The sequence below is a fragment of the Lontra canadensis genome, unplaced genomic scaffold, assembly GCF_010015895.1.
Source record: "Lontra canadensis isolate GAN:19392208 unplaced genomic scaffold, GSC_riverotter_1.0 scaffold103, whole genome shotgun sequence".
NCBI lineage: Eukaryota > Metazoa > Chordata > Mammalia > Carnivora > Mustelidae > Lontra > Lontra canadensis.
In genome coordinates this window covers 6,388,560-6,405,469 of record NW_022631097.1, presented here as the reverse complement: position 1 = coordinate 6,405,469, position 16,910 = coordinate 6,388,560, and the positions used below count along the sequence as shown (strand labels likewise).

Genomic DNA, 16,910 nt, shown 5'->3' with positions numbered 1-16,910 from the left:
GCCCTCCACCTCACCTCTACTCTTCCCTCATGGAGGTAATTCTTTTTTTTTTTTTTTTGTTAAGATTTTATTTATTTATTTGACAGAGAGAGATCACAAGTAGGCAGAGTGGTAGGCAGAGAGAAAGGAAAGCAGGCTCCCTGCTGAGCAGAGAGCTCGATGAGGGGCTTGATCCCAGGACCCTGAAACCATGACCTGAGCCAAAGGCAGAGTCTTAACCCACTGAGCCACCCAGGCACCCCTCATGGAGGTAATTCTTACATGTCTTCCAAAACCTGCAACCTTCCTTGATTCTCTTGGTTGGAGATGTGGGTAATTTTCTCACTCTCCATATACTTCTATCATTGCTCTTCATACACCTTTTTTTTTTAAGATTTTATTTACTTATTTGAGAGAGAGAGTGAGAGAAAACGCGAGCGGGGAGAAGGTCAGAGAGAGATGCAGACTCCCCATGGAGCTGGGAGCCCAATGCGGGACTCGATCCCCAAACTCCAGGATCATGACCTGAGCCGAAGGCAGTTGCTTAACCAACTGAGCCATACAGGTGCCCTTTTTTTTCTTCCCGTACACTATTATTATAAGATTTATGAGTGCCTTACCTCATTGGTGTGTAAATATTTAAGGCCAGGGATTCTCACGTGCTCTGTTTTACTTTTACCTACTCTAGTTCTCATCAACATAATACACAACAAATGGCTGTTAACAGAAACCCCAGTGGTATAGAATCTGTTAAATGGGTAAAATTATTTAAATTAATATATCCAGGTCACAACAGCCTATTATCTGTAGACAGATACAAGGTCTAAAAGTGACAAAAACAAAGATTTTAATACATATCCTAGAATATTTTGATTATAGTCAGAAAAGACAAATTTGGATCCACAGTGTTACAACAGTAACAACTGAAGTAAAATCTCATGGAAGTAATTCTCAGTTTAAATGTGTGAATAATTGTTTAGTAATGCATTAACATGAATGTTTTCCTTTGGAATCAAAATGAGATTCTAACACCATATGGAAAGCTATGCTTCCAAAAGAAAACAGCACATATTTTTACATATTCAAATGAACAGACAAAATGAAAGTCAAATAATACAATCTCATTTTAAGTTCATGTAAGTAATGACATCAATCTCATTTTATTAAAATAGAAATATTAATTTTAATGAACTAACATATAGATTCATACACATTTACTTTTATTGCACCCAATGAAATAATATGAATAACTGGAACCTTAATAGTTAGTGACATTTATTGGAAAAATACACGTTTATATAAACAACTAATATTGACTTACTCCCAAACAAATGAATTTACATAGTTATTCCTGCTAGAACTACATGCCACCTTTACTTCTCTTAGGAAACAAATGTATTTTTCTATAGATTGTCAATAAGAAAAATATTTGCCAACTTTCAATTAATGTGTATATGTGACAAACACAATTCAGAGACCTACATAGTTGACATTCATAAGTCAATTGATAATAATGATTATAAAAAGAACTTCACTTACTGCTATTTCTCTACATGCCGACATAGAGATCCCCGTTCCTTCTATTTGTTTTAAAGCATAGTCTTTATCATCTTTCCTGTAAAAACAAAGTTATTTTAATATTTGGATAAAACTAAATGTATGTGCATTTTTAATAAAATATAAATATAAATCACATAATACATTTTTGACACCTTTCACATGTAATCACAGAATATCATATAGGAAAAAGGTTTTGGATAATCTAGTTCAATCCCACTATTTGATGAGGAAAGTCAAATTCAAAGTAATAAAAAGATTTGTCCAAGGTTCCATGGTTTGGGAAGGCAAAGACTTAGAAATAGGTTCTTCCTGCTCTAATATATATACATTTCCTTTCTTTTTTTTTTTTTTTAAGATTTTATTTATTTATTTGATAGATCACAAGCAGGCAGAGAGGCAGGCAGAGAGAGAGGAGGAAGCAGGCTCCCTGCTGAGCAGAGAGCCCCTTGCGGGGCTCGATCCCAGGACTCCGAGATCATGACCTGAGCCGAAGGCAGAGCCACCCAGGCGCCCCTATACATTTTCTTTCTATATATGTATGTGTACGTGTGTGTACTGTAACACTCGACAAACACACATACACAACTTGTTTTCTAAAACCCTTTCAGATATTGGTGGGTCAAAAAATTAAGAAATGAATGTATCACTAAAGTACAAAATGGTGAAAATTTCAAATAAGTTATAGTCCTCATATCCCCCAATACCTTCGAAGAGAGTCACTCAACATGGTTTACTGAGCACTTATTACGTATTCAGAACTGTGCTCAGTACTGGGGATACAGCAGAGTTCCTTGTTCTATAGAGCTTTCTGCGTCTACTGGTCTAGACAGATAAACAACTAACACACCACAGTACAGTATGATAAGTGCTATGATAGGGCAAGTGCAAACCACAGAGGTTACTCAATGGTTACTCTGGTAGAAGACCTAAGCAAAAACTTCTCAAAAGAAACACCACTGAAATGAAGCCTAAACAGCAATTCTTGAACTCTTTTGACCCAGGAACCCTTTACTCTCTTGGATATTACTGAAGACTCTCAAGAGTTTTTGTTATATCTATCATTATTTACCCTATTAGATTTTTTTAAATGGGAACTTTTAAAAACAGAGAATGCAAAAGCATATACCTATTAGCCACCAAAGCAATGACATCATCATGTTATGACACCTTTGGAAAAAACCCACTGTACATTCATGAGACAGTAAGAAAAGGAAATACCAATGACCCTTGAACAACATGGGTTTGAGCTGCGTGGTCCACTTATATGCAGATCTTTTTTGATAAATACAATACAATACAGTACTATAAGTATATTTTATGATTTTCTTAACATTTTCTTTTTCCAAGTTTACTTTATTATAAGAATACACTATGTATCACATGTAATATACAAAATATGTATTAATCTACTGTTTATCTGTAAGGTTATTAGTAGTGAAGCTCTTGGGAAAGTAAAAGTTATATATGAATTTTATTTATTTATTTATTTATTTATTTATTTATTTTTAAAGATTTTATTTATTTGACAGACAAAGGTCACAAGTAGGCAGAGAGCGCAGGCAGAGAGAGAGAGAGGAGGAAGCAGGCTCCCTGCTGAGCAGAGAGCCTGATGCGGGGCTCGATCCTAAGACCCTCATGACCTGAGCTGAAGGCAGAGGCTTTAACCCACTGAGCAACCCAGGCATCCTTATATATTAATTTTACATAGTGGTGAGCTATTGGAGCCCAACCCCAACCCCCATGTTATTCAAGAGTCAACTGCAGTATCATAGCACTACAATGAAAACAGTGCCAACCACATGGACCCTCTGAAAGGACTGTGTGTGAGGGGTAACTAGCAGTTCCCAGATCAGACTTCAGAAACTGCTGGTGTGTGTGTGTGTGTGTGTGTGTGTGTGTGTGTGTGTGTGTTATGAGTTAAGGGGAAAACACAATGTGAAGACAAATGAAATGAAAGAAAACCATCTGAGGGAGAACAGACACCATAAACAACGGGGGATAAGGCTGATGGCATTAATCAAGAACCACAACATAAGTCTTTTTACTCCAAGAATAACAGGAAGCACTCCATTTAAGATTTCTTTAATAAGAAAATACCAATTAGGGATGCCTGGGTGGGGGTTCCTGAGTGGCTCAGTGGGTTAAAGCCTCTGCCTTCAGCTTGGGTCATGATCCCGGGGTCCTGGGATCGAGCCCCGCGTCGGGCTCTCTGCTCAGTGGGGAGCCTGCTTCCCTTCTTCTCTCTTTGCCTGCCTCTCTGCACAAGTAGTTATGATCTCTGTCTGTCAAATAAATAAATAAAATCTTTAAAAAAAAAAAAAAAAGTAAAGAAAAGGGATGCCTGGGTGGCTCAATCAGTTAAGCGTCTGCCTTCAACTAAGGGTCGTGTGATGCACGTCAGGCTCCCTGCTCAGTAGCGGGAGTTTGCTTTTCCCTTTCCCCCCTCCCTGCTTGTGCACACTCTCTCTCTCTCAAATAAATAAATAAAACCTTTAAAAAAAAAAAAAAGAAAATATCAATTATATTTTATTTGAAAAAAATATCTCTGGCTGCCATTTGAATGCTTAAGGGGAGTAAATAAGAACAGGAGGCAGAGAAGCCAGTTAAAAGTAAACAGTGTTAAAATTACTCGGGTGAAAGATGATGGTGGTGGCCACAGAATGGTGGCTGCCATACAGGGCAGACTGGAGCGATGTAAGGCAGAACCAATAGCACCTGGTGACTGAACTCTGGGCAGAAGGAAGAGGGGTCAAAGAAAACGATTTCTGCTCTGGCAATAGGTTAATGGCATATTACTGACTGAAATAAAAAAACGGCAAGAGGAAAAGATCTGAGGGAAGAAGATGGCAGTTCTGTCTTGTGCAGGTTGAGTCTACAGTACTTATGAGACACCTAAGTGAAAATGCCAAGCTGAATAAACACGTCTAAAGCTCTAGAGAAAGCTGAAGACACCAATTTACTATAATCAGCATATCCACAGTAATTAAAGCTATGAGAGTAAAGTGACATCAAAGAGAAGCACTGTCAAAAAAAAAAAAAAAGATTTTGAAAAAGGGCAGAATAGTAAATAGTATCAGAAGCTGCAAAGAAGGCTAGTAAGGTAAGGATGGTGAAGTGTCCCCTGAATTTAGCAATGATGAAGTCACCAGACAGTAGATTAGGCAAAAATAGCTGGAGTGATGTAGCGGCAGGGTGTGTACTGTGGAAGGCTGAGGAATGAATGGGGAATAAGCAAATTAAGACTGTAAGTATAGGTATCTGAAGGGGAAAAAGATGTCAGTAGCTGGAGTAATACACAGGTTAAAGAATTATTATTTTTTTTCAAGACGGAAAAGACCTAAATAGAGTAAGTACTGACAGGAAAAACCCAGAGAAAAGGAGTTGCTGATATCAGAGAGAGGTAAAAATTTAGAGAGCAAAGACTGAAATGCTGGGGTGGGGTGGGGGAGGGGATTAGAGAGGACTAGAAGGAGGAATACTTTAAGGGAGAGTTCTCATCTTGATGGCTTTCATATTTTCCTGATGTTGGGAATTAGGTCATAAACTAAAAGTAAGGGCAAAGGTGGTAGAGTTCAAGATACAATGAAAGAAGTTTTGGTTGAATAAATGAGTAACTCCTTATAAAATAAATTCCTTTAAGCTCATTTAATACTTTATTATCTTAAATTATTATTAAAACTTACATAGCTTTATCTTTGTTTTTACAACACACTTACACCAAATCCTTAGTTGTGGGGAAAAAATCCCAATTCCAACATTATTTTTCAGAAAAAAGATTTGTTTTACAACATTCAGCTTTATAATGTATTTTCTAGTAAAGCACCACAGGTACTCATTATTTTAAAAATACATTAAGTGTATCTATACTTAATGTTCACTAAGTCTGAATGATTTCTGAAAGACTTAAAAAAAAAGAAGTTAAGGAGAGTGACACACACAAAAAAATGAAGTCGAGGGGCACCTGGATGGCTCAGTCAGTTGAGCAACTGACTCTTGGTTTTGGCTCCAGTCCTGATTTCAGGGTCATGAAAAACAGCCCCGCACAGGACTCCACACTCTGGGGGAGTAAATACTTAGCAGGTAGTCCGCTTGAGATTCTCTCTCTTTCCTTCTCCCTCTGCCCCCTCCCTCCCTCTGCTCTCTCTCTCAAAATAAATAAATAAATCTTTAAAATAAATAAATAGATAGGAAGAAAGTCAGGGTCAGAATAAGTCTATTACACACTTTCACATATATGGTACTGATTTAACCAGAAGATTAACCCAGCCCCTGGGTTAACCAGAAGATTAACCAGAAGATTAACCCAGGAGTGTAAGAAATTGCTCTATGTCCTATCTGAGGATACCATCTTAGATCTGAGCACTGTAAGGAGAAAGTGATGAGAAAGAAAATAAATTAAATCAAAGGCTTATCCCTTCACCTCCTTAACAATGACCCCAAATTTCTCTTATTTATAAATAGCCAAGTTGCTAGATGTAAATGTCTTCTCAATGAACTGAAAAATTCTCATCTGTAGATAGTCCTCACCCCCATCCCAAGTAATCATATGTCTTATATTTTATAAAAGTAAATGATGAGAAAGGTGAAATTGTATAATAAAAAAACTGAAGATGTTTAATTATCAAAAAGGCAACTTCCTCTTGAAAATCACTGAACACAACATCATAACGTAATAGTGCTTTGTGGTTTACAGAGCACATTTATTTATATATCCATCTACACAGTCATAGTAAAATGGCACAATGGAGAGGGAAAGGATCTGTTCCCTAGTTTCAGTCATGATCCAGTTGAAGTAGTCAGACTATATAAATAAATAATCGTACTAAGGTGTTCTACGTGCTATAAATAGAGGGGATAAGACTATAGAGCTTGAAGGATTGAAGCAAGACGAAAGAAAGCTTCAGAAAGAGACTACTTAGGCAGAGATTCTTAAGACTTCAGAAGTCTGTCAAGAAAGGGAGGGAGGGGCTGGGGAGAGAAATCAGTAGCTAGAGCCAACATCCCAAAAAGTAGGAATAGCCATGTACAAAAATACAGAAGCACAGGGGAGGTGTGACATGCTCAGAGAACACAGAAGCAGCAGCAGTTTAATAGCATCAAACATGCTGACAGCGCTGAGAATGGATGATTTCAGGAATAGGCAGAGGTAAGATGGGAGAGGGTCTTCTATGTCAGCTGTCTCCTAAGAGGGGTATAGAGTTTATGTGATGTGCTTTATTTCGGGGAGAGAAAAAACATGTAAGTATGTGAAGAAAATATTACATTAAAAAATAATAAATAAAGCTGAGGAAAAGTATGTTATGTGAGAAGACCAAAAAGAGGAGGATGAAACCATAATGAACACTTGCCTTTAATAGGAGAATTAAGTCAATAATATAAAACGGTTGTAAAAGAGTAGTTTAAAAAAAGTGTTTTGGTAAAATAGCATAGTGAAGGGGCGCCTGGGTGGCTCAGTGGGTTAAAGCCTCTGCCTTTGGCTCAGGTCATGATCCCAGGGTCCTGGGATCGAGGCCCATGTAGGGCTCTCTGCTCGGCAGGGAGCCTGCTTCCTCCTCTCTCTGCCTGCCTCTCTGCCTACTTGTGATCTGTCAAATAAATAAATAAAATCTTAAAAAAAAATAGCGTAGTGAATACACATATGAAATTTCACTTCCCTCCTACAACCCTACTAAACCTATGGTAAAGAAATGTTTAAAAGATATAAACTCATATAGATGAAAAATGGAGAGAAGGCAGCAAAAAACTTTGGAAACTAAAAAGTAAGTGGACAAATACTGACTGAGAGGATCCAGGAAAACTAACTCAGAAGCTGACAGTGAAGAAAGCTGAGAACCAATTAGATGTACATAGCAAATTCCTCCAAAAGCAGAGATATCACTATTCTACCTCCAGAGATATCACTGGTTGGATGGAAAATAAAGTTGAAGAGATATTCTAGAAAATTGAACACTAAAATAAAGAAGAACAGAAAAATCAGACAACCAGCCCATGGAATCCAGTATACAAATAATTAAGAGTTCTAGAAAGAAAGAACAGAGAACAGAAAGAAAGAAAATTAATGAAGTGATTCAAGGAAACTTCCTAAACTGAATGACAGGGTTTATAAAACTCAAAGGGTCCAATGAGTTCCCATCACAAATAGTTGAAAATAGATCCACATCAAGACACAATATTTAGACATTTCAGAAAAATGGAGACGAGCAGATTTAACATGCTTACAGGGGAGATAGGTAATGGGTCACTCAGAAAGGACCAATATTACTCAGCCATGAGAAAGAATGAAATCCTGCCATCTGTGACAACATGGATGAACCTGAGGACATTAAGCTAAGTGAGATAAATCAGAGAAAGACAAACACTGTACAATATCACTTACATGTGGAATCGGGGAACTCATAAAAACAGAAAGTATAATGGTGGTTACCAGGGGCTGGGCATACTGGGGAGACACTGTAAGGGTACAAACTTGCAAACAGAAGATAAAAATGTCCCAGAGACTCAACGAACAACATAGTAATTATAGACAACACCGTATTATAAACTTCAAAGTTAGTTACTAAGAGACTAGATCTTAAATTTACCCACCAAAAAAGGAAATGATAATTATGTGACATGATACAAGTGTTCGTTACACTATAGTGGTAATCATATTGCAATATATAAATTTATCAGTCAACAAGTTGTATACCTTAAATTTACACAATCCTATATGTGAATTATAACTCAATACAATTAAATATTAAAAATTATTATGAATCGGGATACCTGTGGACTTCTCAATAGCAGTTTTAGAAGCTAGAAGTTCTAGAGCAACTGCATGCCGCAAAATCGTGAAGTATTGATTACAGTGTCAGTAGATGTGGTTTGGAGTTTAAGACTCTGTTCTGGAGAATTACACTGTCAGTAGCAATGACAGGAAAACATTATGGAGGAGTTGGCCAGATCAAGGAACTTGGGCCAGAATGTGAAATCAGTGCACTGCTTCCTTCATGCTTTAGGGGGAAAAAAGTCATGCTGGTGGGGGGGAGGGGAGAAGGAAATAAACAGCTGAACTAATCACTGTGTTTAGTTATGTAGTAAAAATTGTGAATTACACAAAGTCTAATGTGTTAAACTGAAGATGTAATTATCTTTATTATGCAGTAAATTGGAAGCACATCATAAGCAACTGTCATTGTTTGCTGCAGTTTGATGCTTACTGCAGGGAAAAGGCCTGGGAGGGTGCTAGACTACAGTATGGAATCTTAGTGATGGTACAAGACAAGCTGGGCTGACCAAATGCTACAAAGGTGTGAACTCAACCACCTAACTTGCTGTAGTGTGATATACCTTAGGTATTTCTAATGATCTTAACATTTCCATTTTGGGAAAGAATGCTCTTAATATATATCACTGGGCCTAAGCCATTTTTAAAATCATTTTTAATAAAATCTCCTTATTTAAAAAGATTAAAGGTCCTAATAATTATTATTCCTATTGCTATAGTATTTTCAAATATTGCATGGAACTACTTTTTACCTTTGGATACCACGACTAAAGCTCATGTATTATTATAATTTAAAATTCTTTTTGATTTTGTCTTTTGTGACTTAGGTCCCCAAATCAAAATAATAAATTTTTAGACTTAAAGTATCTTTGGATTTCCTATTTTGAAAACTCTGTTCTCTCCAAATTGATTTATTTGACCAATCAAAAGAGAAGTTCAGTCTTTATAGATTAAATGCAAATAAAATGTATTCAAGTAGATATATATGCTTAACGTTTTATATACTTCAAGTCAAGAAGAGGCAGACTCATGTTCTTATAGAAAAACTGGTACAATAACTGTTTCAATTTGATTTTTGTTTCTAGGTTTTAATATCTCTGTCAATCAGAAACAAGCATAGCACACTTGATGGTAGAAATCAAGAAGTCCTCACTGTTCACAATACCTTCTAATTCTGTGGGTAATCACTGACTGAATCTTTAGAAATTGTGCAATATATGGTTAATACAGGAGCCTTTCTCTCCCATAAAAAATTCTAGTTAACATAATAATTTTCCAGAGCTGTTCAATCTTATCTTCCCTTGCTAGATATTTAATCAGCTCAACATGCTCTCAGATTAGGTGACCGGCTATTTTTGCAGCATTGTTAGGGAAAGACTGCACTTGAACCCCATGGAAATGACCTTGGCATATTTTGTTGACAACTGAAACAGCAGTAAAACTCCTTGGATGCACAGCTCTCAATTACAGTGACATAACACATCCTCAAATTACTGGAAGACTATCCCAGCCAGAGACCTCAAATTGAGGATTCCTAAGAATCTTCCAGAAGATGATCCTGGAGAATGAGACAGCTTCCACCCAGGATCCACAGAACAAGATCTAAATGGCCTGAACCAAAGACTGTTGGGCTAAATCTGCATGCTCTCACCAACCCCCAACCTCTTTTCTATCTTCTATGCTGGTTTAAATTTCTGAATTGTTAATAGACACCTATCACGTCTAATAAAAATACTCATAATATTGCTCTTTGTATCCCTAGTCATTCCTTGTATGAGTCCAATTCCTGGCTACAATTTGCTCATGATTTCACTAAAATATGCAAACAAACTAATTACCGAGATTGTAGCCACCTTCTTTTGGGTCCAACTCAGCTTACTCTAACTCCTGGGCAATCATACTCAAATACGAAGCAACTTCTGAAATAGTAAACTCAAAACAGTAAACAGGACAGGCAGCCCCTGTGATGTCAAACCTAGGAAAGTTTCTCTCTACACCAAAACCACACTTGGAACTTGGCTTTTTGCTTAGAAACAGATTACTACTTATCAATCTCTCTTAAGTCATCTGCCCACAGTGTCATTTTTCTGAACACAACTCTTACAAAAAGTAAAGTTATTATAGTCATTGCATCTTGACTTCAAAAACTATTATCTTGACATTAGTCACCTATAGTCATTTTTCTTCTCCTTAATATTCATGGTCAAGAAATAAGTAACGCTAAAACCATAAATTAATGCATAGTATTTTTCTCCCAAATGGTTGGTCTTTCCTCCTATTTCACATATACACTTATTTCTATTTGACCCCAAATATTTTTTTTCTTAAAAGTAGTATTACATCAGGCATGTGAATATACCCAAACATTTCTTAAATGCTCATATATTATATTCCAAGTATTACTATCAATAAGTATTCAAGATTGAGGTTATTAAAACACCTTAAAAATTCCTTCATCTCCCTTAACCTACATTCTACCCTGTCACCAATACTCTATAATTGAAAAGAATGTTATGAATGCTCCTTGTTGAACAAATAAACTGGATGGGATCTGAAGTCTTTATATTACAGCTTCTTACAAGCAATCTTTATTCTATCATTAACAACAAAGTGTTAAACCTGAATTTGTAAAGAAAAATCAGGCCACAAAAGTTTTTCTACTTAAGTGAATATACACCTTTCCTCTCACTCTTGCATTCTATTTTTGTTTCTAGTATCTTTAAAGACTAACATTTAACATTATTTAATGGTTCTCATTTAAACTGGTGAAAATATAAAGGAAGGGTATCCCTCATTTCCTATTATTACTAAGAGTACAAACTAGCACAAACATTTTAGAAAGCAATCTAGAATAGTGATATTAAGTATGTGTATTTCCTATACCAGCAATTTCTCTTCTGATTTTACGTACCACAGGAAAGGTTTCATATAGCTGCAAAAAGTGACAGTTGTAGACGCAAAGGTATACTGTGTGTGCATCACTGGGAGCAGATAAGTGACACGTGGTATATGCATATACTGAGAATACTTACAACCCTACACAAACAATATTTTCAGGAATACAAGTATGTTCTAAAGATATTTAGATTGGAATAGGGGCTGAAAGGATATATACTGAAAAAAGAAGACTGGAAGCTGGTTATAATGGGATAAGAGAATTGGGCAAAGATAAGAGAATGAAAAATAAAGAAAAATAGGGGGCCTTACACGTTGACAATGATAGTATGCCATGTACTAAAATACTAAGCAGTATTTTCAATTCAATTTTATGTACAAAAACCAAGAAACAACCAGTTAAATGGAACACCCCTACTCAGGTACAAAAACAGGATTTCCTAAAAGTCTAGGGAAAAAATTACAGCGGGAAAAGAGTTAAATTTGGTATGTCAAAGATATATAAAATTTATGAAAGTTTCAACAGTGTTAAGCAAGAAAATTTAAGATCTGACTAGACTAAACTGACAGAAAAATCACACATTAGCACACACTGGAAGGATCAAGACTGGAGGCCAAAAGGGTAATTAGGAAGTTATTGTCAAAAATCTAAAAGTCAAGTAACAATTGCCCAAACTAAGATTTTGCTATTTTCAACATATAATAAACAGGAGTGGAATTAGGGAGTGATAAACTCACCTCGCCTAAGCACAGTCCTTCCAAGTACAGGCTCAGAGCTTCACAGGAGTTAAAAACTGGCAAGAAGAAACCTGCCTCTTCTTCCGTTTCCTTCCACCCACTGCTCCAACACCGATTACACATAAGGTAGACTTGGACAGAGTCTCATTGTAATTAGGTGAATATGTAACATCTGACCAGAAACAGAGGGCCACACAGAGGAATGAAATATGCAGTCTAATTCAGAATGGATGAAGGACGAAGGGGATGGCATCAGCTGCCGGCAAATCTCTCCTCACAAGGCAGGGTCATGCCAAATTAGAGAAGCTTAAGTCCTACAGCAATATTAACACTAACCTGTTACATCTGACACTTTCACACTGTTCTGTAGAAAATTACTCTATTAGTAGACTTATAAGTCCTGTGTTTTCCTAGTTCTTGAAACAAGTTCAATGTTTTCTGAGGGGAGGAAGCCGAGTCATGTCCCAGGAGCGGGAACTATATACTTTGCCTCCAACTTTCCAAAATACCAGAAAGCCCATTTCTCCAAAAGTGAATATTCAATAAATGCAACTTCCTGGCAGGCAGAGAATGAATCAGATTCCTAGAAGAATATAGTGTGAACCAAGCATTTTCCATAGCCAAGTACTACATATTAAGCATTTAAGATAAATTACAAAGTAAAAGTCCATGCCATACATGCACTGGAATTATTTATACAAAATGTGTATTTTACACAGATGTAGTTATGTATAGACAGCATTGGCCACATGCTTTTTCTGCAAAAATATTTATGTGCATATACATAAGCACGTTTCAAAATATGTATGTAAATATGTGTACATAAATACATATACATACATATGCACTTATATACCCACATATATACATAAAGATATACATCTAAATATATGTGTGTATAAATATATACACAGAGGAAGAAGAAAACCATTTTTAGGGCAATTAATTTACTGACTACCCACAGTACTGTTTTAACTCAGGTAGTCATGAGAAGAATTTTATAGGTGGTTCACGGAAAAAAAAAAAAACAACTATCAGTTATGTAGTTTATATAGCTTATGATAGAGATTGTCCTTTTTGTGCAAGTGTTCTTTAATAATGACATCACAACATATTATTGCTATTCTATTTTACATAAAAGGAAAGAGAGCATCTGTAGTCACAAGGCTAGAGAGTAGCAAACCAGGACCTCAAAACCAGGCAGTTTGACTCCAGAAAGCATTTTCCACCATATGCTACACTTGCTCAGTTCAGGAAGGACTACCAACTCTTTTACAAGTTGCTTCCAGGTAAAATACTCTTAGGCATTTTCACCACAGCAATAAAGGGGTCATATGTAAATGAACACATCTGCTCTACCTACATGAGTTAATATGCACATTATTTTTGCTTATCATTAACACACAGATTCAAACTCCCTCCTAACAACTTACCTGGCAATGCATGGATAATAAGCTATCAGAAACTTTTCATTTAAAGCTGCTATTATCATATAAACAACAAAAAGAGGACCAAAAGACCTTAAACAAAAGACTACTGGAGGTTTCAAGTTTTCCTTGAGGCATTCACAGATCTACGATCTTTTAATTACATAAAACCAAAAAATAGCAAAGAAGTAAACATATTTAAATTGTGTATAAAAGCTATGATTTAACAAATTATACACTTGGAATGATTTGAAACCAAGAGACAAGGCACAAAAGACTATACAAAAGGGGGAAAATATCTTATGATTATCAGAACTAGATTAATCATAAAATGTAAAGGTAGTGGGGAAAACCAATTTCCAACCAGTTCTCAAAAGGATATGTACAAACAAATTTTGATTCTAATAAACTCTTAACATCTCCTACAGGTTAGATAAGCTTTGCTACTCCTAATAAATCGATCTTTTACACCTTTAAAGAGCTAAACACTTTTAAATGACACATCAGACAAAACAATAGTTCATATCATTTTGTGAACTAATCTGTATTATGTAACATGTCAGTGATATAATTTTTGTAATTAAACACCTATAAAATTGTTCTTGAATAGACATCTGGAGAAAAGATCGATTGTGAGAAGATGGTTATCTGCTCATAATGAAAAGTGAATATATTTTTACAACTGCAGAGCAGGTATATCACAGACCATTGAAATGACTAATTTTCCCATACTACACACTGCTACAAGACTAGCTTGGTGACTCTATGGATAATTTCTGTCTTCATTCCTACTATTATAAAGTCCTAGGATGAAAGTATATACATAAACTTCATAAATTTGATATCAAAGAATGAGAATACCTGCATGAAGGCCAACTCTATAATTATAAATCTATTCTGAGTCTGAAGCAGTGATCTAGATATGAAATAGACCTAGAAAGAGCTACAAATACATAAGCTATTTCATCCTAGTAACCCAGTTTTACAAAACATATTAGCCATAGCTTCAGAGTTAACTTGGATTCTAATGTTTGATTTCTTTAAGATCAATTAAAAGCGGAAGTATTTAAAGTGATGTTTACAGAAACTTGGAAATGTTCTTTGGCCTGCATTTCCACATTATATTTCTCAGAACAGATCTATTCTGACAGTTATATATAGAAAGTCTGAGGTAAAATTACTTCAGAAGATTTATCTCCAAAATAAAATGTGAGATAAGGAAAAACAAATTAAAAAATATCTAGTGAATAAGAGGTTAAAGTGATGGACACCTAAGGCCAATTTGAAAATTTAGACCTGTGAAAGCTGTCAGAGATCTTTCCCTTCTCCTGCAAACTCTAGACTACCAAAGAAAGCAGGGGAAGTGAAAGGATTCAAGAATCAGAGGTATCTACTTCCGTACCTGGAGATTCCAAACCACTGTCCTATCCCCACTTTCACCTCAGCCCTGGTCCTCAGACCTTCACAACTTGCCCAATTTTGTGGTTCGCCATTACCCAACCAGGAAATTATTTTATTTTCCTCTTCCTTTCACCTACCTAGTCAGTTACCAAATCCCTGCACCTCAGCCTTACTGACACTCTTTGTCCATATCATTCCCCTTCTGAATTACAGGAGCAGATATCTAACTGGCTCTTTACCCCTTAGTCACTCTAAAGAGCATTCTTGGCTCCCTACTCAAATATTAAGTGACATATTTGTATTATTAGTCAAATACTAGTCACATATTAGGATATGCAAGAGTTTATTTCTGGACTCTCAATTGTGTTCCATTGGTCTATGTAACATACCTTTTCACTGTGAGCTTGTACTGTAGACTCAAATCAGAAAGGATGATGCAATTTTTGTCGTTCTTTCTCAAGGCTGCATTGCTATTTGGGGTCTTTTGTGGTTCCACACACATTTCAGGATTGTCTTCTCTATTTCTGTGAAAAATGTCACTGGAATTTTGATAGAGATTACATTGAATCTGTAGATTGCCTGGGCAGTATGGACATTTTAACAATATTATTCTTCCATTTAACCAACGTGGGATATCCTTCCATTTATTTGTGTCTTCTTTAATTTCTTTCATTGAAGTCTTACGAGTTTTCATTGTACAAATCTTCTCATTACATTTACCCCTAAGTATTTTATGGTTTTTGATGCTATTTTAAATGAGATTGTTTTGAGGTGCCTGGGTGGCTCAGCTGGTGAAGTGTCTCAGGTCATGATCCCTGGGTCCTGGGATGGAGTCCCACATCAGGCTCCCTGCTCAGCTTCTCCCTCTGCCTCTGCCCCTGACTGTTGTTCTGTCTCAAATAAGTATCTTCAAAATAAATAAATAAATAAGATTCTTTTCTTCATTTGTTTGTAGATGCTTTGTTGTTAGTGCACAGAAATGCAAATTATTTCTTGGGGCATGTCGGGGCTCAACTGGTTAAGCATCGGACTCCCAGTTTCAGCTCAGGTCATGAGATCAAGCCCCACACGGGGCTCCCAGCTCAGCATGGAGTCTACTTGAGATCCTCTTTCCCTTTGCTCCTCCCGCTTGTGCTCTCTGTCTAAAATGAATAGATAAATATTTTTAATAGTTTTTTGGTGGAGTCTTTAGAATATTCTAGGTATAAGATCATATCATCCGCAAACAAACAATTTTACTTCTTCCTGAATTGGATGTCTTTTATTTTCCTTGCCTAATTGCTCTGGCAAGGACTTCTGGTAGTATGTTGACAGGAATGATAAGAGTAAGCACCCTGATCTTAGAGGAAAACCATTTTGCTTTTTACTCCAAGTATGATGTTACCTGTGGTTTTGTTTTATACGGTCTTTATTGTTTTGAGGCATATTCCCCCTATATCTACTTTGTCAAGAATTTTTAGTCATGAAAGGAGGCTTTGGCAAATGCATTTTCTGTATCTATTGAGATGATTGTATAATTTTAATTTTTTTATCTATTTTTATCTTTCATCCCATTAACATGATGTATCACATTTATTGATTTGTGTACGTTGAAAGATCCTTGCATCCTAGGGACAAGTCTCACTTGATTATAGCATAAGATCCTCTCAATGTGGTGCCGAAATCAGTTGGCTAATATTTTGTCCAGAATTTTTGCATCTCTATTCAGTAAGTATATTGGCTTGTTTTCTTTTCTTGTAATGTTCTCATTTGGCTTGGTATCAGGGTAATGCTGGCCTTGCAAAATGCTGACCTCCTCCTCAATTTTTGTGAAGAGTTTGAGAAGGACTGGTGTTAATCCTTTCTTAAATATTTAGAATTTGCCAGGAAACTATCTGATTCTAGGCTTTTCCTTGTTGGGAGGTTTCTGGTTATTGATTCAATCTCCTTACTTTGTTACTGTGAACAGATTTTCTGCTTCTTACTGATACAGATTTTCCATTTCTTACTGATTCTTGGTAGGCTGTATGTTTCTAGGAATTTATGCATTTCTTATAGGTTACCTAATTTGTTAGCATATAATCATTCATAGTAATCTCTTATGATCTTTTGTATTTCTTTGACATCAATTGCAATGTCTCCTCTTTATTTCTGATGTTATTTAT

The 16,910-nt window shown here is 36.1% G+C and overlaps 1 protein-coding gene across 2 annotated transcripts in view; it reads right to left on the bottom strand.

The window, feature by feature from the left end:
- CDK8 (cyclin dependent kinase 8) overlaps window positions 1-16,910 on the bottom strand; it is a 118,430-nt gene that overhangs the window by 58,745 nt on the left and 42,775 nt on the right. For both annotated transcript variants that reach the window (XM_032838289.1, XM_032838288.1), the window contains exon 2: window positions 1,519-1,594. In XM_032838289.1, the coding sequence (XP_032694180.1) occupies window positions 1,519-1,594 (76 nt within the window). The remainder of the gene's footprint in view (window positions 1-1,518; window positions 1,595-16,910) is intronic.